General features: G+C 43.7%; 2 protein-coding genes across 5 annotated transcripts in view; one reads left to right on the plus strand and one right to left on the minus strand.

Moving 5' to 3' along the window:
* The window catches only part of LOC110516932 (E3 ubiquitin/ISG15 ligase TRIM25-like), a 538,607-nt gene that overhangs the window by 293,383 nt on the left and 221,553 nt on the right, over positions 1–23,671 (minus strand). The window lies entirely within an intron of this gene.
* Positions 3,652–23,671, plus strand: part of LOC110513990 (E3 ubiquitin/ISG15 ligase TRIM25) — a 36,160-nt gene continuing 16,140 nt past the window's right edge. For 2 of the 4 annotated variants that reach the window (XM_036972161.1, XM_036972157.1), the window contains exons 1-3: positions 3,653–4,344; positions 4,779–4,874; positions 6,023–6,256. In XM_036972161.1, coding sequence (XP_036828056.1) covers positions 3,748–4,344; positions 4,779–4,874; positions 6,023–6,256 — 927 coding nt within the window. In that variant the 5' untranslated portion in view covers positions 3,653–3,747. Of the gene's footprint in view, positions 4,345–4,778; positions 4,875–6,022; positions 6,257–23,671 lie in introns of all 4 variants that reach the window. The other 2 variants (XM_036972160.1, XM_036972159.1) reach the window with 2 other exon arrangements.

The raw sequence follows: 23,671 nt of genomic DNA on the forward strand, positions 1-23,671 counted from the left end.
AGGATTAGAGTTAAGCATTTCTACTCTCAATAAGAACGTGGACTGAATTAATTATATTTATGATAATCAACAGCGCTTTAACAATTATACCAGAGATGCTATTGAAGGTTTTGCAGAACAGACTGAAGCAACCAGCCTGATGGCTTGGCAGAATAGAATTGCATTAGATATGTTAATGGCTGAAAAGGGAGAAGTAGGCGGGATTATCAGGACCATGTTTGTGCTTACATCCCAAATAACACAGCTCCGGACGAATCAGTGCCGAAGCCTCAGCTGGTTTGACCACCCTGGCTCACGGGTTGGCAGAAAACTCTGGGGTGGATACTTCTCTGACTAATTGGATTGACATTACGTTTGGAAAATGGAAAAATGTTATGATCACTGTCTTATGGGCTACATTCACCTGTGTGACTGTTTTAGTTTTAGGGGGCTGTTGTCTAATTCCCTGTGTATGAGGCCTTATTTCCAGGACTCTGGAGAAATCTATGACAATAGATGTGTGGGACGATTCCAGGTTCTGACCCGTGGAGGACTGAATGCACGTCTACAGAACAAGTGGACGAATCTGGATCTTTTATTTGTGGGGAATTTATATTTGATGAGACCATTTTGGATGTTTAGGGAGACTAGGTTGTATCCCATCTCAATATTAGACTGTTTTTTAATGAAGATTGTAACGAAAATCCTGATAAGAAGAGTTATGATTCTGATGTAGGCCTGAGAAACAGTCATGGCGAATGCAAGTAGTGGGTTATGTTTAGGTGATGTTTTGATGACAATAAATATCTCTAATAAAAATAGAAATGGGCTTTTTAATATTACAATATAACTACAATGTGTGATTGGATGTATACTATTTAATCAAAGGGTGGATATGTTGTTCAGGGAATTTTATCAATGATGACTAATTATGTATACATTTCAATCAGGACTGACTTGTCCAAATGCTATTATGTACTGTACATATATGAACTTTCTCTCTTGCTCCCATTCCCAATTGTATATAATATAGTCAGGAGTTTAGAACAGTGCCTTGGTACAAATGAATGAACTATCTCCAGATGGCAGGGACGGACTATCTCCAGACTGTCTAGAATGCTGATTTACAAGGACTGACCTTGGCTTCAGGCGAGTAGGGAAGGCTCGAGAACTATAGGGCCTCTCTACCGGTGTCAAGAAGAGACGGAACATTTAGAAAACGCTGACGTCATTTTCAGTTTATAACCTGTGGTAAAATGTGTATATACCAGTACTCTCTTGAATTAAACGCTGTTACCTGACTTTTAAGACCGGGGCTCTGTCCATTCTTATATAAATATTGGGTCTTACAATCCCATGGAATGCATTGACAAAGTATTTCATTCTGATTGGGAAATAATACAGAGAAATTGTTAGAATTCCTCTAACATTGTCCTAATATTTTCTTCTACTTTTTCTATTTGCCCTCTGTGAGCCAGGAACACAAGCATTGTTAGATATTACTGCCCTGTTGGAGCCAGGAACACAAGCATTGTTAGATATTACTGCCCTGTTGGAGCCAGGAACACAAGCATTGTTAGATATTACTGCCCTGTTGGAGCCAGGAACACAAGCATTGTTAGATATTACTGCCCTGTTGGAGCTAGAAACACAAGCATTGTTAGATATTACTGCCCTGTTGGAGCTAGAAACACAAGCATTGTTAGATATTACTGCCCTGTTGGAGCTAGAAACACAAGCATTGTTAGATATTACTGCCCTGTTGGAGCTAGAAACACAAGCATTGTTAGATATTACTGCCCTGTTGGAGCTAGAAACACAAGCATTGTTAGATATTACTGCCCTGTTGGAGTCAGGAACACAAGCATTGTTAGATATTACTGCCCTCTGTGAGCCAGGAACCCAAGCATTGTTAGATATTACTGCCCTCTGCGAGCCAGGAACACAAGCATTGTTAGATATTACTGCCCTGTTGGAGTCAGGAACACAAGCATTGTTAGATATTACTGCCCTGTTGGAGTCAGGAACACAAGCATTGTTAGATATTACTGCCCTGTTGGAGCTAGAAACACAAGCATTGTTAGATATTACTGCCCTGTTGGAGCTAGAAACACAAGCATTGTTAGATATTACTGCCCTGTTGGAGCTAGAAACACAAGCATTGTTAGATATTACTGCCCTGTTGGAGCTAGAAACACAAGCATTGTTAGATATTACTGCCCTGTTGGAGCCAGGAACACAAGCATTGTTAGATATTACTGCCCTGTTGGAGCCAGAAACACAAGCATTGTTAGATATTACTGCACTGTTGAAGCTAGAAACACAAGTATTGTTAGATATTACTGCCCTGTTGGAGCTAGAAACACAAGCATTGTTAGATATTACTGCCCTGTTGGAGCTAGAAACACAAGTATTGTTAGATATTACTGCACTGTTGAAGCTAGAAACACAAGTATTGTTAGATATTACTGCACTGTTGGAGCCAGGAACACAAGAGCCACAGTCCTTATCTGTGGTACTGTATATTAACTATATACCACACCTCCTCAGTCCTTATCTGTGGTACTGTATATTAACTATATACCACACCTCCTCAGTCCTTATCTGTGGTACTGTATATTAACTATATACCACACCTCCTCAGTCCTTATCTGTGGTACTGTATATTAACTATATACCACACCTCCTCAGTCCTTATCTGTGGTACTGTATATTAACTATATACCACACCTCCTCAGTCCTTATCTGTGGTACTGTATATTAACTATATACCACACCTCCTCAGTCCTTATCTGTGGTACTGTATATTAACTATATACCACACCTCCTCAGTCCTTATCTGGGGTACTGTATATTAACTATATACCACACCTCCTCAGGCCTTATCTGTGGTACTGTATATTAACTATATACCACACCTCCTCAGTCCTTATCTGTGGTACTGTATATTAACTATATACCACACCTCCTCAGTCCTTATCTGTGGTACTGTATATTAACTATATACCACACCTCCTCAGTCCTTATCTGTGGTACTGTATATTAACTATATACCACACCTCCTCAGTCCTTATCTGTGGTACTGTATATTAACTATATACCACACCTCCTCAGTCCTTATCTGTGGTACTGTATATTAACTATATACCACACCTCCTCAGTCCTTATCTGTGGTACTGTATATTAACTATATACCACACCTCCTCAGTCCTTATCTGTGGTACTGTCTATTAACTATATACCACACCTCCTCAGTCCTTATCTGTGGTACTGTATATTAACTATATACCACACCTCCTCAGTCCTTATCTGTGGTACTGTATATTAACTATATACCACACTTCCTCAGTCCTTATCTGTGGTACTGTATATTAACTATATACCACACCTAATCAGGCCTTATTGATGAATTACAACACATAGGTGTATTATAAGGCATTATAAAGGTCATTAAAATAATGATACATACCTACTTCATAGAAACTGTTACCCTTCATATATTCTAACAACTCACATTTTAAGATTCATTATGTCATTTGTTCCATGTTAAGGGCTCTAACCTTGGAACAAAACTATTTGTCTCCCTCTTGCTGTTGCATGCAGTTCCTCACTCTCTTCCTCCATTCCTCTAACCCCTCCCTCCTTCTAACCCCACCCCTCTGGCAGAACCAGGAAGTCCCTCCCCTTCCCAGAAACTCTCTTCTGAGGAAACGAAACTGATCTGAGTCTCTGTGTCGTCTGTCTGTGTGAGAGTGAACAACCGTCCAAATGGCTCAACAGGGAGTTCTGCTGGACCAGGACCAGTTCTGTTGTTCTGTCTGTCTGGATCTACTGAAGGAGCCGGTCACTATTCCCTGTGGACACAGTTACTGTAGGAGCTGTATTGAGGGCTGCTGGGATCAGGATGTTCTGAAAGGGGTCTATAGCTGTCCTCAGTGCAGACATACCTTCACTACAAGGCCTATGCTGATGAAAAATAGCATGTTGGCTGAGCTGGTGGAGAAACTGAAGAAGACAGGACTCCAGGCTGCTCCCCCTCCTGTTCTGTGCTATGCTGGACCTGGAGATGTGGCGTGTGATTTCTGCACTGGGACCAGAAAGCAGAAAGCCCTCATGTCCTGTCTGGTGTGTCTGGCCTCTTACTGTGAGACTCACCTCCAACCTCACTATGAATCTCCTGCTTTGAAGAAGCACAAGCTGGTCAAAGCCACGGCACAACTACAGGAGAAGATCTGCTCTCATCATGACAAACTGCTGGAGGTTTACTGTCGTACCGATCAGCAGTGTATCTGTCATCTGTGTGTGATGGATGAACATAAAGGCCATGATACAGTGTCAGCTGCAGCAGAGAGGACTGAGAAACAGGTAAGACCAGAACAACTTGTTGTTGACTGTCTGATAAACAAAGAATTAAAGATACAGTAGGAACTAAATCTGTTTGAATATGAGATCATTATATTATATACAATATGAAATGGATCCACAATTATGAACACAAACCTTGAGTATATAGATATGTTAACCCAGATTCTCCAAATGTATCACATTTTTCTAAAGTCAAACACTATTATCATTCTGAATGTCCTTTTATGAGTCCAAAGTTCAGTCTCAACCCCTTGATACATGTAGGCCTACCATAAAAACTATAATCATTCACATAGCAACATAATATAATTTTGTAAAGGGACTTCCTCAGGATTGTAGACCTTCCTCTCTATGGGTCCTATGTCACATTACTATACTATTGATCTACTGGACTAATAAAGCGTGATAGCGCATTGAAGAGTGATTCTCCACAGAGGCAGCTGGGGATGAGTCAGCAGAAGGTCCAGCAGAGATTCCAGGAGAGAGAGAAGGAGCTGAAGGAGCTCCAACAGACTGTGGAGTCTCTCAAGGTGAGTATTGTTGACCAGAGGAGACACACCATTTCACTTCTTTCCTCCAGTCAGAGAGAGAGAGAGAGGGACCCCTATCCAATCCCACTGACCCCACTGTTGGGAACAGGCTGTCTAGACCCCTTTCAGAGAATAGACTGGTTCATGTAACCAACTGGGCTGCCTCATCACATAACCATGAGTAACCATGACGACTCATGTCCCCTATACATTAATATGGAACTGTCTCTCTCTCAATTCAATTCAAAAGTCTTTATTTGCATGGGAAACATATCTTTACTATGCCAAAGCAAGTGAAATAATAATGAACAGTAAACATTGAACAACATTTATTTTCAAAAGAATAGAGACATTTCAAATGTTATAATTCAAGTGCAAACAGAGTGAGTCGTGCCCCAGACTGAGTCCTGGAGGTGAAATGGAAATGAATGAGGGAGAGTTCAGTGAGGTAGAAGGTGTTGAGAAGAGTTCAGAACCAGAGAAGTATTTGGTCATATTAGATTTGACTTCAGAAGAGTTCCAGGGTGTGTTGAGGTCATTGTCATGGTGCAGGAGCAGATAGGGTCAACGTAGTGGAATGGGGTAGTGGAGGGAGGGAGGAGAGTAGAGCAGGACCAAGAGGTGTTCTGTACCTGTCTGTCCAGGAGGGAGAAGAGTAGAGCAGGACCAAGAGGCGTTCTGTACCTTTCTGTCCAGGAGGGAGGAGATTAGAGCAGGACCAAGAGGTGTTCTGTACCTGTCTGTCCAGGAGGGAGGAGAGTAGAGCAGGACCAAGAGGTGTTCTGTACCTGTCTGTCCAGGAGGGAGGAGAGTAGAGCAGGACCAAGAGGTGTTCTGTACCTGTCTGTCCAGGAGGGAGGAGAGTAGAGCAGGACCAAGAGGTGTTCTGTACCTGTCTGTCCAGGAGGGAGGAGAGTAGAGCAGGACCAAGAGGTGTTCTGTACCTGTCTGTCCAGGAGGGAGGACAAGGCCTGGTGGACCTGGAGAGCAGGGTGGCAGAGGTCTGACTCAATGAGGTGTAGAGAGACTGAACCTACTTTCTCTGTCTGTCTCTCTCTGTCTCACTCTCTCTCTCTCTCTCTGTCTCTGTGTCTCTGTCTCTCTCTCTGTCTCTCTCTGTCTCTCTCTCTCTCTCTCTCTCTCTCCAGCGCTCTGCACAGTCAGCAGTGGAGGACAGTGATCAGATCTTTACTGAGCTGATCTGCTCCATTGAGAGAAGGAGCTCTGAGGTGAAGGAGCTGATCAGAGCCCAAGAGAAGGCTCAAGTGAGTCAAGCTGAAGGACTCCTGGGGCAACTGAAGCAGGAGATAGCTGAGCTGAGGAAGAGAAGCACTGAGCTGGAGCAGCTCTCACACACAGAGGATCACATCCATTTCCTCCAGGTAACTAAACTGTCTTGTTACATGTGATATGAAATTAACTTCATGTGAAACTATTCATCTCAATCATTATGTTGTCCTGTCTGTCTCTCTATCAGTCTCTCCCTCTCTCTCTCTGTCCCTGTCTCTCTGTCCATCCCTCTTGCTCTCTGTCTCTCTCTCTGTCCGTCCCTCTCTCTCTCTGTCCGTCCCTCTCTCTCTCTCTCTGTCCGTCCCTCTCTCTCTCTCTCTGTCCGTCCCTCTCTCTCTCTCTCTGTCCGTCCCTCTCTCTCTCTGTCCGTCCCTCTCTCTCTGTCCGTCCCTCTCTCTCTGTCCGTCCGTCCCTCTCTCTCTCCGTCCCTCTCTCTCTGTCCGTCCGTCCCTCTCTCTCTGTCCGTCCCTCTCTCTCTGTCCGTCCCTCTCTCTCTGTCCGTCCGTCCCTCTCTCTCTGTCTGTCACTCTCTCTCTCCGTCCCTCTCTCTCTGTCCGTCCGTCCCTCTCTCTCTGTCCGTCCGTCCCTCTCTCTGTCCGTCTCTCTCTCTCTCCGTCCGTCTCTTTCTCCGTCCGTCCCTCTCTCTGTCCGTCCCTCTCTCTCTCTGTCCGTCCCTCTCTCTCTCTGTCCGTCCCTCTCTCTCTGTCCGTCCCTCTCTCTCTCTCTCTGTCCGTCCCTCTCTCTCTCTCTCTGTCCGCCCCTCTCTCTCTCTCTCTGTCCGTCCCTCTCTCTCTCTCTCTGTCCGTCCCTCTCTCTCTCTGTCCGTCCCTCTCTCTCTCTGTCCGTCCCTCTCTCTCTCTGTCCGTCCCTCTCTCTCTCTCTTTGTTCGTCCCTCTCTCTCTCTCTCTGTCCTTCCCTCTCTCTCTCTCTCTCTCTCTCTCTCCAGAGTTATCAGTCTCTCTCTCTCTCTCTCTCTCCAGAGGTATCAATCTCTCTCTCTCTCTCTCTCTCCAGAGGTATCAGTCTCTCTCTCTCTCCAGAGGCATCAGTCTCTCTCTCTCCCCCTCTCTCTCTCTCTCTCTCCAGAGTTATCACTCTTTTTCTCTCTCTCTCCAGAGTTATCAGTCTCTCTGTCTCAATTCAATTCAATTCAATTCAATTCAAGGGCTTTATTGGCATGGGAAACATGTGTTAACATTGCCAAAGCAAGTGAGGTAGACAACATACAAAGTGAATATATAAAGTGAAAAACAACAAAAATGAACAGTAAACATTACACATACAGAGGTTTCAAAACAGTAAAGACATTACAAATGTCATATTATATATATATATACAGTGTTTTAACAATGTACAAATGGTTAAAGGACACAAGATAAAATAAATAAGCATAAATATGGGTTGTATTTATAATGGTGTGTGTTCTTCACTGGTTGCCCTTTTCTCGTGGCAACAGGTCACAAATCTTGCTGCTGTGATGGCACACTGTGGAATTTCACCCAGTAGATATGGGAGTTTTTCAAATTTGGATTTGTTTTCGAATTCTTTGTGGATCTGTGTAATCTGAGGGAAATATGTCTCTAATATGGTCATACATTGGGCAGGAGGTTAGGAAGTGCAGCTCAGTTTCCACCTCATTTTGTGGGCAGTGAGAACATAGCCTGTCTTCTCTTGAGAGCCATGACTGCCTACGGCGGCCTTTCTCAATAGCAAGGCTATGCTCACTGAGTCTGTACATAGTCAAAGCTTTCCTTAATTTTGGGTCAGTCACAGTGGTCAGGTATTCTGCCGCTGTGTACTCTCTGTTTAGGGCCAAATAGCATTCTAGTTTGCTCTGTTTTTTGTTAATTCTTTCCAATGTGTCTGTTACGCACGCCTCTATGAAGAGGGAACGCAACACCCTGCTACAACTAAACTCTCTGTGAAGTGAAAGAGGTATGGACTGTAGGTGCGAGTAAGGATGACAACAGACAGAATGTGGTACCGTTTACAAGGACTTTATTCCTTTACACGGTAATATGGGGAAAAGGGGCTGGACGGAACCAAAGCAAAGAAAGTAAATCTCAAAGCCCCCCCCTCTCCTATCTTACCTGCCTACCCACTACTTACCATACCTTAAGGGAACATTTCGACATTTCGTGTATGATCAGTGAGAAAGTCCATATTGCAAATGTACGGTCCCTTACCAGACGTCCGAAATCGTTTGTAAAATTCGCGGTCGGCGTCGGGCCGTGCGGTAGGGCCGGACCTACCGGGAAGTCATCGAATGAACTTTGTCGGACGTTCGGTTTCCGTTAAATAAAATAAACAAGTTTTGGACCGTTTTTCCGCCATCCCGGAAATTCCCACCAGATGGCATACGGAATCGTATGGCAATTTGGCAAAACGACGGGGCCTTATCTCAAAAACTGAAAATATTTCGAAGCCGAAACTTGGTGAGCGTAGGTTTGGCATAATGGGCAGTTGGCCCCGAACGGGATGGCGTCTAGGCCTCGACGGTTTTTGAGTTACGGCCATTTTTCTGGGATTAAAGGCTTAAAATGGAAATAGATCAATTATTTTTCCACTTCAGGTCAAAGTCAAGGAGCCTCCGGTGTCAATAAAAAAAGAACCAGCCATTTATCTATCGTCATTTAAGAGAAACGGAACAATGACAAATTGGTGATGGTCACAAATAGGCGTTTTTTTTTTCAACAGTTACAGATCCAGTTGCAGGGTGTTCATACAAATCTTTTTAAAGTGTGCTGCGGAGCTCTGCGACATTTCTGTGATTTTCTATGATTTTCTGAAATAACACAATAACTCAGTTCTTAACGTAAAGACTTAAAACTCAGGATTATGTAAAGGCATACCCCAATCAGGATATGAGTTTATTTATAGCTTCCTGTGCCAACCAGAAGTGCCTTAAATGGTGTCATAGTGGCTGTTTCCAAGGGTTAAAAAGGTCAGATCTTTTCAAAACTTCATATGTGTGATTAGGCAACCCCCATAAACTGTAAGTCAGTCATTTCTCCCAACAGATGTCAAAGAAAAGCTCTCACACACACACACACACAGCAAGGATGGAGTGACAAAGTGCGGTGCTTAAAGACACAGAGAGCAGGCAATGCAATGCATTACCATAATCCCTAGGCCGTGCCGAGTTCAACGAGATATCCCGCTTGACCGTAGCTCGCTCGGTCTAGGCGCAGCGACCGTTAGAATAGTAGGCCCAAAATGAAGCCTGCCCCACAATGTCATTTGCTTTTGGGTGACAGTGAGAGAACCGTTAGGGTGAGACGAAAAATTCCACCACATGAATGTTCCTAAGGTCCTCCCGATCTGAACAAGCCTAACCTTGCCCGTGTGGCATTAACCCTTAACAGTAAAACAGTGTTTTTTGATCTCACAGATTACAGTGTCATCTCTCCCCATAGGAATACATAGCCTGCACCACAAAATTCAACCTGAAGCCTATATGGGTTATGAATGCCGTATGAACCTGTCTTCGGTACCAGTCCATCAGGCCACTATGAGGTCTACCTGTGTTGATTCTAAGCCTCCTGGACCAACCGGAAGTGGTTAAAATCACCCTAAAAGTGTTTACCCATACACTGCCTGCAGTTTGATAGACATAGTGCATTCAACCCTGTGTAGATCAGTCAATTCTTAACGTAAAGACTTAAAACTCGGGATTCTGTAAGTGGCTATGTCAATCAAGACATGTGTTTACTTATAGCTTCCTGTGCCAACCGGAAGTGCCTTTAATTGGGTCACACTCTCTGTTTCGAAGGGTTAAAAAAGTCACATCTCTCCAAAACTTCATATGTGTGACTAGGTAACCCTTCTGAACTGTAAATCAGTCATTATTCCCAACAGATGTCAAAGAAAAGCTCCCTCACACACACACAGGAAGGATGGAGTGATAAAGTGCGGTGCTTAAAGACACAGAGAGCAGGAAATGGCATTAGCATAATCCCTAGGCTGTACCGAGTTCAACGAGATATCCCGCTTGACCGTAGCTCGCTCGGTCTAGGCGCAGCGACCATTAGAATAGTAGGCCCAAAATGAAGCCTGCCCCACAATGTCATTTGATTTTGGGTGAGAGTGAGAGAACCGTTAGAGTGAGAAGAAAAATTCCACCACATGAATGTTCCTAAGGTCCTCCCGATCTGAACAAGCCTAACCTTGACCGTGTGGCATTAACCCTTCACAGAAAAACAGGGTTTTTTGATCTCACAGATTACAGTGTCATCTCTCCCCATAGGAATACATTGCCTGCACCCCTAATTTCAACCTGAGGCCTATGTGGGTTATGAATGCCGTATGAACCTGTCTTCGGTACCAGTCCATCAGGCCACTATGAGGTCTACCTGTGTCGAATCTAAGCTTCCTGGACCAACCGGAAGTGGTTAAAATCACCCTAAAAGTGTTTACCCATACCCTGCCTGCAGTTTGATAGACATAGTGCATTCAAGCCTGTGTAAATCAGTCAGTTCTAAACGTAAGGACTTAAAACTCAGGATTCTGTAACAGCATACCCCAATGAGGATATGTGTTGATTTATAGCTTCCTGTGCCAACCGGAAGTGCCATAATTGGTGTCTCAGGGGCTGTTTCGAAGGGTTAAAAAAGTCTGATCTTTCCAAAACTTCATATGTGTGATTAGGCAACCCCCATGAACTGTAAATCAGTCATTTTTCCCAAAAAAATTCAAAGGAAAAAAAAATCACACTAAAACACAACTTGGAAGGAGGGACGTATTGGAGTGCGTAGAGACAGACAGTGGCTGCAATAGTTAGCTTTGTTGGAGCTAAAAAAGAACCGTCAGACCTAGAGTTCCGAAACTTTAGAAACCTGTTCTAGACCTCCCGTCGATGGTGCGTGGTGAGTTACGCGGCTCTAGAAGGTTCTCGGACCGAGAAACAGCCTCGTACATTTGCAATAACTTCAATTCATTTTTGCATCACGAAAATGACATTTAGAAATGTCCCAGAGTCGCAAGACTAGGTGCATTGCGAACGTCTCGGCCCATATAGACAGACCCCAACGTTTCTGTCCGATAGCTCGTTCAAGGACCCCGTAGCAAGTCATGGAAAATAGTGGATTTTCAGCACCAATTAGGGTTTTTCTCGGACACCAAATGACCTATCGAGCCAAAACTTGGGATTCGGGGTCGCCTCAGCTAGGCCAACACATAACATAAGAAATGGACCCGCAGCTAGAACGTAACTACGTGTTTTATGGTTTTTTTATGGTTTGAACCGAAGGCCTTGTGAATTTTGGGCCAGCTCTGAAGTATGTAATAGTTGGCTACTAAACGAGTTGGAAAAAGTGGGTTTGGTGTCATTTTGTATCAGTTTGGTGGTCAGAATGATATCTAATTGACTGATGGACTCTTGTACATTTGCAATATGATTCTATAGTGAAAAAACATCACCAAAAGCGACATTCTGAAATCAACCCAAACGAGCGATTGAGATGACCCAGAATCACTGCAAAGCCATCCCGAGTTCATCGGGCCAGTCAATTTCACATTCCTGCAGGATTTTTATAGCATGACAAATTCGTGATGGTACCTGCCCATTAAAACATATTGCAAATGCACAGTGACTTTGAAAAAGTAAGGAAACAAACAAAAAAAATCAAAAAAATTTTGTTGCACATTTTAGATCACCAGTTGCACGGAGGAAAATCGTTACTTTTGACTTTGACTTTTGACTTCCTATGACATCATATTGCAAATGGAGAAAACATATGCCTTATGCACAAGTAAAAAAAATATATATATATGATAATAAAGTATGACTAAAGTATGTTGATAAAGTTCTTATACATGTGTTGACACAAAAATCGAAAGAATTTTAAAAAACGGTCCAGAAAGCACTTTAAGGATGTGTGAAGTTTTTTACCAAATTTTTACATTTTTGACTTTTGACTTCCCATGAAATCATATTGCAAATGGACAAAACATCTGCCTTATGCGCATGTAATTAAAAAAATATATATATATATGATGACAAAAGTATACTCATACAGTTCTTACACATGTGTAATTGACAAAAAAAAATCGAAAGAATTTCAAAAAAAGGTCCAGAAAGCACTTTAAGGGGTGATAAGTTTTTTTTATTTTTTTATTCTTTTTTCAAAATTTTGCTTTTGGATGTTGACTTGGGTTGCATTTGCAATATGAAAAGCCCCGGTGGAACGCACACGCCCCCTATTGGATTTTTGAAGTGTTACAATTGGCAATTGCCATATGGCATTTGCAATATACTTTGCATGAATCAACGCCAAATTGGGTGGTATTGGCCATCGTGTATATGGTTTGTCCAATGCCAATATTTTGCCATTAATTTTTGTCCAAATCAGGGGGGTATTCCCTTACTAATTTAGCACCACCTGGTGCCCTAACCAAAATACAGGGAGTGGTCCGCCCAGGTCTTACCTAGTGTGCCTAGACAGTGAATATACTATGGGTATATGTATGCCCGCGGGCCTCTTGCCTAAGCACTCCCAAGGTGCCTTCCCCTTTCCCCCTGGGAACAAATGAAACAGAATATTAAACAATTTTACAAACAAACTAAGAAACAGAGGACATCAAATAAGCTCTACCTGAGCAACAAACTCACAGAACATACCCACTCTCAGCAATGAACTCCCAGCAAAATCAACCTCTAGCAAAAACTCTCTATCACAAACAATCGCTCTGCAATGACCTCAGCAAAAACTCTCTCAGCAATCCCTACCTCCAAATCTCTCTAGCAAAATCTCTCTCAGCAATCCCTACCTCCAAAATCCCTCTAGCAAAATCTCTCTCAGCTATCCCTACCTCCAAAATCTCTCTATGCAATCCCTACCTCCAAAAATCTCTCTCTCCTGAACAGAACACTGGCTTTTATATAGCTTCAGAATGAATGTAACTGGAGACAGCTGTGTCTTGACGAGGAGGCGGGGTCAGCTCTCCAATTAGCCCTGGAGTCGACCAATCAGCTGCTTGAGGATTTCAGGAAGCCATTTCCTGAAATAAAACACATGCACAAACACAAACTACAACACAAACTGGGGAACGTAACAGTGTCAAGTAATTCTCTTTTTGTTTTCTCATGATTTGGTTGGGTCTAATTGTGCTGTTGTCCTGGGGCTCTGTAGGGTGTGTTTGTGTTTGTGAACAGAGCCCCAGGACCAGCTTGCTTAGGGGACTCTTCTCCAGGTTCATCTCTCTGTAGGTGATGGCTTTGTTATGGAAGGTTTGTGAATCACTTCCTTTTAGGTGGTTGTAGAATTTAACGGCTCTTTTCTGGATTTTGATAATTAGTGGGTATCGGCCTAATTCTGCTCTGCATGCATTATTTGGTGTTCTACGTTGTACACGGAGGATATTTTTGCAGAATTCTGCGTGCAGAGTCTCAATTTGGTGTTTGTCCCATTTTGTGAAGTCTTGGTTGATGAGCGGACCCCAGACCTCACAACCATAAAGGGCAATGGGCTCTATGACTGATTCAAGTATTTAAGTATTTACTAATCGGTATGTTGATATTTATGTTTCTTTTGATGGCATAGAATGCCCTTCTTGCCTTGTCTCTCAGATCGTTCACAGCTTTGTGGAAGTTACCTGTGGCGCTGATGTTTAGGCCAAGGTATGTATAGTTTTTTGTGTGCTCTAGGGCAACAGTGTCTAGATGGAATTTGTATTTGTGGTCCTGGTGACTGGACCTTTTTTGGAACACCATTATTTTGGTCTTACTGAGATTTACTGTCAGGGCCCAGGTCTGACAGAATCTGTGCATAAGATCTAGGTGCTGCTGTAGGCCCTCCTTGGTTGGTGACAGAAGCACCAGATCATCGGCAAACAGCAGACATTTGACTTCGGATTCTAGCAGGGGGAGGCCGGGTGCCGCAGACTTTTCTAGTGCCTGCGCCAATTCGTTGATATATATGTTGAAGAGGGTGGGGCTTAAGCTGCATCCCTGTCTAACCCCACGACCCTGTGTGAAGAAATGTGTGTGTTTTTTGCCAATTTTAACCACACACTTGTTGTTTGTGTACATGGATTTTATAATGTCGTATGTTTTACCCCCAACACCACTTTCCATCAGTTTGTATAGCAGACCCTCATGCCAGATTGAGTCGAAGGCTTTTTTGAAATCAACAAAGCATGAGAAGACTTTGCCTTTGTTTTGGTTTGTTTGGTTGTCAATTAGGGTGTGCAGGGTGAATACATGGTCTGTTGTACGGTAATTTGGTAAAAAGCCAATTTGACATTTGCTCAGTACATTGTTTTCATTGAGGAAATGTACGAGTCTGCTGTTAATAATAATGCAGAGGATTTTCCCAAGGTTACTGTTGACACATATTCCACGGTAGTTATTGGGGTCAAATTTGTCTCCACTTTTGTGGATTGGGGTGATCAGTCCTTGGTTCCAAATATTGGGGAAGATGCCAGAGCTAAGTAGGATGTTAGAGTTTTAGTATAGCCAATTGGAATTTGTTGTCTGTATATTTGATCATTTCATTGAGGATACCATCAACACCACAGGCCTTTTTGGGTTGGAGGGTTTTTATTTTGTCCTGTAACTCATTCAATGTAATTGGAGAATCCAGTGGGTTCTGGTAGTCTTTAATAGTTGATTCTAAGATCTGTATTTGATCATGTATATGTTTTTGCTCTTTATTCTTTGTTATAGAGCCAAAAAGATTGGAGAAGTGGTTTACCCATACATCTCCATTTTGGATAGATAACTCTTCATGTTGTTGTTTGTTTAGTGTTTTCCAATTTTCCCAGAAGTGGTTAGTCTATGGATTCTTCAATTGCATTGAGCTGATTTCTGACATGCTGTTCCTTCTTTTTCCGTAGTGTATTTCTGTATTGTTTTAGTGATTCACCATAGTGAAGGCGTAGACTCAGGTTTTCCGGGTCTCAATGTTTTTGGTTGGACAGGTTTCTCAATTTCTTTCTTAGATTTTTGCATTCTTCATCAAACCATTTGTCATTATTGTTAATTTTCTTCGGTTTTCTATTTGAGATTTTTAGATTTGATAGGGAAGCTGAGAGGTCAAATATACTGTTGAGATTTTCTACTGCCAAGTTTACACCTTCACTATTACAGTGGAACGTTTTACCCAGGAAATTGTCTAAAAGGGATTGAATTTGTTGTTGCCTAATTGTTTTTTGGTAGGTTTCCAAACTGCATTCCTTCCATCTATAGCATTTCTTAATGTTGCTCAGTTCCTTTGGCTTTGATGCCTCATGATTGAGTATTGCTCTGTTTAAGTAGACTGTGATTTTGCTGTGGTCTGATAGGGGTGTCAGTGGGCTGACTGTGAACGCTCTGAGAGACTCTGGGTTGAGGTCAGTGATAAAGTAGTCTACAGTACTACTGCCAAGAGATGAGCTATAGGTGTACCTACCACAGGAGTCCCCTCGAAGCCTACCGTTGACTATGTACATACCCAGCGTGCGACAGAGCTGCAGGAGTTGTGACCCATTTTTGTTGGTTATGTTGTCATAGTTGTGCCTAGGGGGGCATATGTGGGAGGGAATGCTGTCATCTCCAGGCAGGTGTTTGTCCCCCAGTGTGCTGAGGGTGTCAGGTTCTTGTCCGGTTCTGGCATTTAGGTCGCCACAGACTAGTACATGTCCCTGGGCCTGGAAATTATTGATTTCCCCCTCCAGGATGGAGAAGCTTTCATTAAAATATGGGGATTCTAGTGGGGGGATATACAGTGCCTTGCAAAAGTATTTGGCCCCCTTGAACTTTGCGACCTTTTGCCACATTTCAGGCTTCAAACATAAAGATATAAAACTGTATTTTTTTTTGTGAAGAATCAACAACAAGTGGCACACAATCATGAAGTGGAACGACATTTATTGAATATTTCAAACTTTTTTAACAAATCAAAAACTGAAAAATTGGGCGTGCAAAATTATTCAGCCCCCTTAAGTTAATACTTTGTAGCGCCACCTTTTGCTGCGATTACAGCTGTACGTCGCTTGGGGTATGTCTCTATCAGTTTTGCACATCGAGAGACTGACATTTTTTCCCATTCCTCCTTGCAAAACAGCTCGAGCTCAGTGAGGTTGGATGGAGAGCATTTGTGAACAGCAGTTTTCAGTTCTTTCCACAGATTCTCGATTGGATTCAGGTCTGGACTTTGACTTGGCCATTCTAACACCTGGATATGTTTATTTTTGAACCATTCCATTGTAGATTTTGCTTTATGTTTTGGATCATTGTCTTGTTGGAAGACAAATCTCCGTCCCAGTCTCAGGTCTTTTGCAGACTCCATCAGGTTTTTTTCCAGAATGGTCCTGTATTTGGCTCCATCCATCTTCCCATCAATTTTAACCATCTTCCCTGTCCCTGCTGAAGAAAAGCAGGCCCAAACCATGATGCTGCCACCACCATGTTTGACAGTGGGGATGGTGTGTTCAGCTGTGTTGCTTTTACGCCAAACATAACGTTTTGCATTGTTGCCAAAAAGTTCAATTTTGGTTTCATCTGACCAGAGCACCTTCTTCCACATGTTTGGTGTGTCTCCCAGGTGGCTTGTGGCAAACTTTAAATGACACTTTTTATGGATATCTTTAAGAAATGGCTTTCTTCTTGCCACTCTTCCATAAAGGCCAGATTTGTGCAATATACGACTGATTGTTGTCCTATGGACAGAGTCTCCCACCTCAGCTGTAGATCTCTGCAGTTCATCCAGAGTGATCATGGGCCTCTTGGCTGCATCTCTGATCAGTCTTCTCCTTGTATGAGCTGAGAGTTTAGCGGGACGGCCAGGTCTTGGTAGATTTGCAGTGGTCTGATACTCCTTCCATTTCAATATTATCGCTTGCACAGTGCTCCTTGGGATGTTTAAAGCTTGGGAAATCTTTTTGTATCCAAATCCGGCTTTAAACTTCTTCACAACAGCATCTCGGACCTGCCTGGTGTGTTCCTTGTTCTTCATGATGCTCTCTGCGCTTTTAACGGACCTCTGAGACTATCACAGTGCAGGTGCATTTATACGGAGACTTGATTACACACAGGTGGATTGTATTTATCATCATTAGTCATTTAGGTCAACATTGGATCATTCAGAGATCCAATGATCTGAACTTCTGGAGAGAGTTTGCTGCACTGAAAGTAAAGGGGCTGAATAATTTTGCACGCCCAATTTTTCAGTTTTTGATTTGTTAAAAAAGTTTGAAATATCCAATAAATGTCGTTCCACTTCATGATTGTGTCCCACTTGTTGTTGATTCTTCACAAAAAAATACAGTTTTATATGTTTATGTTTGAAGCCTGAAATGTGGCAAAAGGTCGCAAAGTTCAAGGGGGCCGAATACTTTCGCAAGGCACTGTAGGTAGCACACAGGAGGACATTTTTCTCTGTTAGGATAATTTCCTTTAAAATTTCTAGCCAAATGTAAAATGTTCCTGTTTTGATTAATTTAATGGAGTGAGTTAGGTCTGCTCTATACCAAATTAGCATACCCCCTGAGTCCCTTCCCTGTTTCACACCTGGTAGTTTGGTGGATGGGACTACCAGCTCTCTGTAACCTAGAGGGCAACCAGTGGGTCCGTCTCCTCTATACCAGGTTTCTTGCAGGATGACAATGTCTGTTTTACCGATTTCTTTGGTAAAGTCCGGGTTTCTGCTATTTAGGCCAAAGGCAGATGACCTCAGGCCTTGGATATTCCAGGATAATATAGTGAAGGCTTTTTGTTCCATAGAGTGTCCAATGTTGTTGGTCGTGGTTTGGCCTCAGGCCAGTAAGTGTGAGCAGAGCCTGCTGAGCATCTGGTACATCCCATTGGCTTGGGCGAGTGTGAGAGTGGGGGTTGGGACTGTTTGCCCGCTCACTACCTGGGCGTATGTGTGGCTTTCATGTTGAGGCCCTCTTTGCGGGGGTGGGGTGCGTGGGGTGGGCAGGAGTGGCATAGGTCTGATCTGAGGGGGCCTAAATGGGGTGTGGGCATGGTTGACGTGGGGGGGGTGTTGATTGGTTGGGGTGGGGGTGTGGATGTGTCTGGGTGTACTGTGGTCTGGATGTAATTCCTCTTGGCGTGGGTCCTCTATGTGTAGGTCCAGGGGGGGGTCCTGCAGATCTGGGAGGGTGTCTCGCTGGTCTGGATGGGGTGTCTATTGATCTGTTGCTCCTGTGTGAAGTGTTGGGGATACGTTTGAGAGCGATGTCCTTTAGAGTTCGGGCAAAGGTGGGCACTGCTGCCTTGTAGAGGTGGACCTGGTCATAGAGGCTGTTCAAGTCCAGGGTGGAGTGGTGGGCCAGGAAAACGTTTGGTTTTGAGGCACAGTCACGGGAAATACTTGCATTTACCCGCTGTATTGTGGCAGGGTGGAAGTCTTTTCGTGGTAGCAGGGTGGAGATAACCACTTGTGCGTTGGGGAAAGTAGAAGAAGTCTTTTCAATCACTCCCTTCAGTGCTGTGGCCACTCTTTCCTGCTGTGCTCTCAGGTCGTTTGCGCCTGTGTGTATTATTATGTGGCTGGGTGAGCCTAGTTTGGCCTCAGACAGAAGGTCTAGGGCGCGCTGGGTGTTTGGACACCAGAGTTTAGACACACTGTGTTTGGGAAAAAGTTTTTTTTCTTCTATATATTTCCCATTTGAGTCCATAAGTAGTACAATCTGTGTCTTGTGTTTGTCCTCAGTGGGTGTGGGGGGGTTGTCCAAAGGGCTATCAGGGTGGCTGACAGGGGGGGTGCTCAGAGGGGGTGAGAGCCTCTGGGCTTGGGGTTCTTCATTTGTCTGTTCTGCTGTGATGTCGAGACTTTTGTTGGGTACTGAGGTGGGCTGTTCTGCTGGCTTCTCTGTGGGGGTGGCCACCTCTCTAGTGGGTTGTTCTCTGTCACACGCCGTCCCCCTCAACTTCTCCTCCATCCCCCTCAACCTCTCCTCCACCAGCAGTCTGATACTCTCCTCTAGTGCTCTGTTCTGCTCCTCTTTCTCCTGTTGTATTTGTCTCACCACTGTCCAAAGTGCAGATATGTCTCTGTCCACCTCCAGCTCTCCGGGTCTGGTTAAGGGGCTGTTGTTGTGCTGGACTGTTGTCTGGGTCTGTGCTGACTGAAGTGTAATCACCTGCTGTTCCAGCTCCACCTGCCTTACCTCCAGCTGGGTGAATTTGTCCTTCATTTCAATGAGGGAGTGGTAATCTGTGCTGGGAGGTTGACTCTCCGCTGGGGGTTGCTCGCCTGTGGGGTTATATAATGAAGAGGTCTGGTCTGACCCGCTCGGTATGGGGGTATCTTTATCAAGGGAGAGCTTCTCCTGCAGGGCTAATTCTTTGATTAGGTGAAAGTCCAGCTGCAACTGTTTGTGGTTATTCTGTACCATTACTGTTCCGGATTTATAGATATTTATATTACTTAACTCAGAGTCCTCGTTATCAAGTATCCTGAGTTTCCACCCCTCGTTAACCCCCCCTCTCTTAACAAAGGGGTAGTGTGCTAATATGGCACTGTGCCATGCCAGGGGATGGTTTGTGTGGAAGATAAGGTTGCTGATGTTCCCATTTTTGTAATAGTCAGCAAAAAGTGTTTCTTGATTTTCCATAAGGAGCTTCTTCTTGTGGTCTTTTCTTGCCTTATCATTCTTTACATGCAATGGGTACTGTATTTTAATTACCTCTGAACAGCGGGAGGGAGCTTCTAAGGCCTCTCCATTTGGTTGGGGTAGACTGTGTGACTCTCCTGCCATTGTTGGGCTAATGGGCTTTGACACCTCTCACTTGACACGTCTGTGCTAGTTGAAGCTCTATCAAGCTTGGCAGAATTATGTTAGAATTCAGTCCTTATAAAGTAATGTTGTGTATTTTTCTTCTTGGCTTTTGGAGATAAAATATCGTTTCAGACTAAACATTACTCACTCAGTTCCAGGTTGGATGGTGTTTTCAGGTTTCTGTTGTTTTCCAGAGAATTTGCTGTATAGGGTAATAAATCCTTGGTTGTTGTGAACTTTCCAGGTGATTCCGTAATTCCGTCCAAAATCAGGTTGTAGGTTTTAAGTTTTGATTTGAAGTAGGGGTTATGTTGAAGAGGGTAGAATCTAGTATGTGTTCCTGACAAAAAATCCAAGTTTATCTAACTCCTAATCTATCTTTTTTAAAGAAAATGCAGGAGCTCTGATCCTGACCTCTGCTCTGCTCTGCTCTTCTCTCTCTCTGTCTCTCTCTCTCCAGAGTTATCAGTCTCTTTTTCTCTCTCTCTCCAGAGTTATCAGTCTCTCTGTCTCTCTCTCTCTGTCTCTCTCTCTCTCTCTCCAGAGTTATCAGTCTCTCTGTCTCTCTCTCTCTCTCTCTGTCTCTGCATGCTGGGAGTGATTGGTGCATGCTGGGAAATGTTTGAGTGAAGGAGTGCGTGTGTTGTGGAGAGTTAGATATTCACAACTTTCTTTCGGTTTGCTATTTCTTGGTGGCATTTTTTTGGTTTTCTTCTGTGCATGATTAAGGTTATTATTTTTACTTTTTTTGTTGTGGTAGAATTAAGTTTTTTGTTTTTCGTATCGAAATTACCCTGATTTTGGCGGGGATGGCAGCCCGAATGGGGATGCCGTCCCTGTCACTTCGGCACGGCTTTAGGTGTGTTACTGAAGCTACTGTCACGGTGGAGGAGTTTCTGGTCGTCGTAGGAGAGAAGGTAGGCTATGAGAATATTGCTTATGCATCCCGGATGAATAAAGCTGTGGTGGTATTTCTTAAAGAAGAGTGTCTGGTAGATGGGATGGTTGAGCATGGTGTACTTCTTAAAGAAGAGTGTCTGGTTGATCGGATGGTTGGGCATGGCGTACTTCTTAAAGAAGAGTGTCTGGTTGATCGGATGGTTGAGCATGTTGTACTTCTTAAAGAAGAGTGTCTGGTAGATGGGATGGTTGAGCATGGTGTACTTCTTAAAGAAGAGTGTCTTGTTGATCGGATGGTTGAGCATGGTGTACTTCTTAAGGATGAGTGTCTTGTTGATCGTATGGTTGAGCATGGTGTACTTCTTAAAGAAGAGTGTCTGGTTGATCAGATGGTTGAACAAGGTGTACTTCTTAAAGAAGAGTGTCTGGTTGATCGGATGGTTGGGCATGGCGTACTTCTTAAAGAAGAGTGTCTGGTTGATCGGATGGTTGAGCATGGTGTACTTCTTAAGGATGAGTGTCTTGTTGATCGTATGGTTGAGCATGGTGTACTTCTTAAAGAAGAGTGTCTGGTTGATCGGATGGTTGGGCATGGCGTACTTCTTAAAGAAGAGTGTCTGGTTGATCGGATGGTTGAGCATGGTGTACTTCTTAAGGATGAGTGTCTGGTTGATCGTATGGTTGAGCATGGTGTACTTCTTAAAGAAGAGTGTCTGGTTGATCAGATGGTTGAACAAGGTGTACTTCTTAAAGAAGAGTGTCTGGTTGATCGGATGGTTGGGCATGGCGTACTTCTTAAAGAAGAGTGTCTGGTTGATCGGATGGTTGAGCATGGTGTACTTCTTAAAGAAGAGTGTCTGGTTGATCAGATGGTTGAACAAGGTGTACTTCTTAAAGAAGAGTGTCTGGTTGATCGGATGGTTGGGCATGGCGTACTTCTTAAAGAAGAGTGTCTGGTTGATCGGATGGTTGAGCATGGTGTACTTCTTAAAGAAGAGTGTCTGGTTGATCGGATGGTTGAGCATGATGTACTTCTTAAAGAAGAGTGTCTGGTTGATCGGATGGTTGAGCATGATGTACTTCTTAAAGAAGAGTGTCTGGTAGATCGGATGGTTGAGCATGGTGTACTTCTTAAAGAAGAGAGTCTTGTTGATCGGATGGTTGAGCATGGTGTACTTCTTAAAGAAGAGTGTCTGGTTGATCGGATGGTTGAGCATGGTGTACTTCTTAAAGAAGAGTGTCTGGTTGATCGGATGGTTGAGCATGGTGTACTTCTTAAAGGAATGTTTATTCAAGTTACGCCGCTTTTTTTCTCCGTCAACAAGGGTAACGATTTCAAATGTACCACCGTTTATTCCAAATGAGCTATTGGAGCGCGAGTTATTGCGCTTTGGGAAGTTCGCCAGTTCAATTAAGGTTGTTCCGTTGGGTTGCAAACACCCGGCGTTGAAACAGGTAATGTCATTTCGGCGACAGGTGTTTATGTTTTTGGACTCACCGGAGCAGACTTTAGAGTTATCGTTTAAAGTCAAGTATGACAACAGATTGTATATGGCTTATGCTAGCACGGGTAGTCAACGGTGTTTTGAGTGTGGGGATGTTGGTCATAAGCGACATGCTTGCCCGAAAAGGGAGAAGGCCGAGGGAGGGGCGCAGGTGGTCATCATAATGCCTGGGCCCACTGATGTAGGGAGAGGTGGACCGACAGCGGCAGAGCAGCCACAAGCACCTGGTGCTGAGGAACAAGTTATCCGTGTTGAGGGCACGGGGTTGCAACTTGTATTAGAGGGAAATGTTATGCTACAGAAAAGTATTGTTGTAGAAGGTAAGGATGTATCTGAAGAGCCAGTTCGTCAGACTGGTGAGCAGGTGCCCAGTATGAGTGCTGGGGTAAAGGAGGGGATTCATGTGGAGCTAGGCTCCCAGGTAGTGGAGGAGATGCCCACTACGAGTGCTGGGGTTCATGTAGAGCTAGGCTCCCAGGTAGTGGAGGAGATGCCCACTACGAGTAATGAGGTACAGGAGGGTTTTCATGTGGAGCTAGGCTCCCAGGTCTCAAGGCCATCAGACTGTTAAACAGCCACCACTAACATTGAGTGGCTGCTGCCAACACACTGACACTGACTCAACTCCAGCCACTTTAATAATGGGAATTGATGGGAAATGATGTAAATATATCACTAGCCACTTTAAACAATGCTACTTTATATAATGTTACTTACCCTACATTATTCATCTCATATGCATACGTATATACTGTACTCTATATCATCGACTGTATCCTTATGTAATACATGTATCACTAGCCACTTTAACTATGCCACCCTAGTTTACATACTCATCTCATATGTATATACTGTACTCGATACCATCTACTGTATCTTGCCTATGCTGCTCTGTACCATCACTCATTCATATATCCCTATGTACATATTCTTTATCCCCTTACACTGTGTACAAGACAGTAGTTTTGGAATTGTTAGTTAGATTACTTGTTGGTTATTACTGCATTGTCGGAACTAGAAGCACAAGCATTTCGCTACACTCGCATTAACATCTGCTAACCATGTGTATGTGACAAATAAAATTTGATTTGATTTGAGGTAGTGGAGGAGATGCCCACTACGAGTAATGAGGTACAGGAGGGTTTTCATGTGGAGCTAGGCTCCCAGTTAGTGGAGGAGATGCCCACTATGAGTAGTGATGTTCAGGTGGGGCTAGTCTCCCAGGTAGTGGAGGAGATGCCTGGTACGAGTGATGAGGTGCAAGTGGGGAGTGTTGAAAGGGATGTGGTAGAGGGGAGTCAGTTGTCTGTGGTCTCAGCTGAGGATCAGGAGAATGATATGGATATCTCTTTAGATATTACAACTGCTGGCGAGGACTCAGTTTATGATCTAGAG

This window comes from Oncorhynchus mykiss, unplaced genomic scaffold, assembly GCF_013265735.2.
Source record: "Oncorhynchus mykiss isolate Arlee unplaced genomic scaffold, USDA_OmykA_1.1 un_scaffold_121, whole genome shotgun sequence".
NCBI classification, from domain to species: domain Eukaryota; kingdom Metazoa; phylum Chordata; class Actinopteri; order Salmoniformes; family Salmonidae; genus Oncorhynchus; species Oncorhynchus mykiss.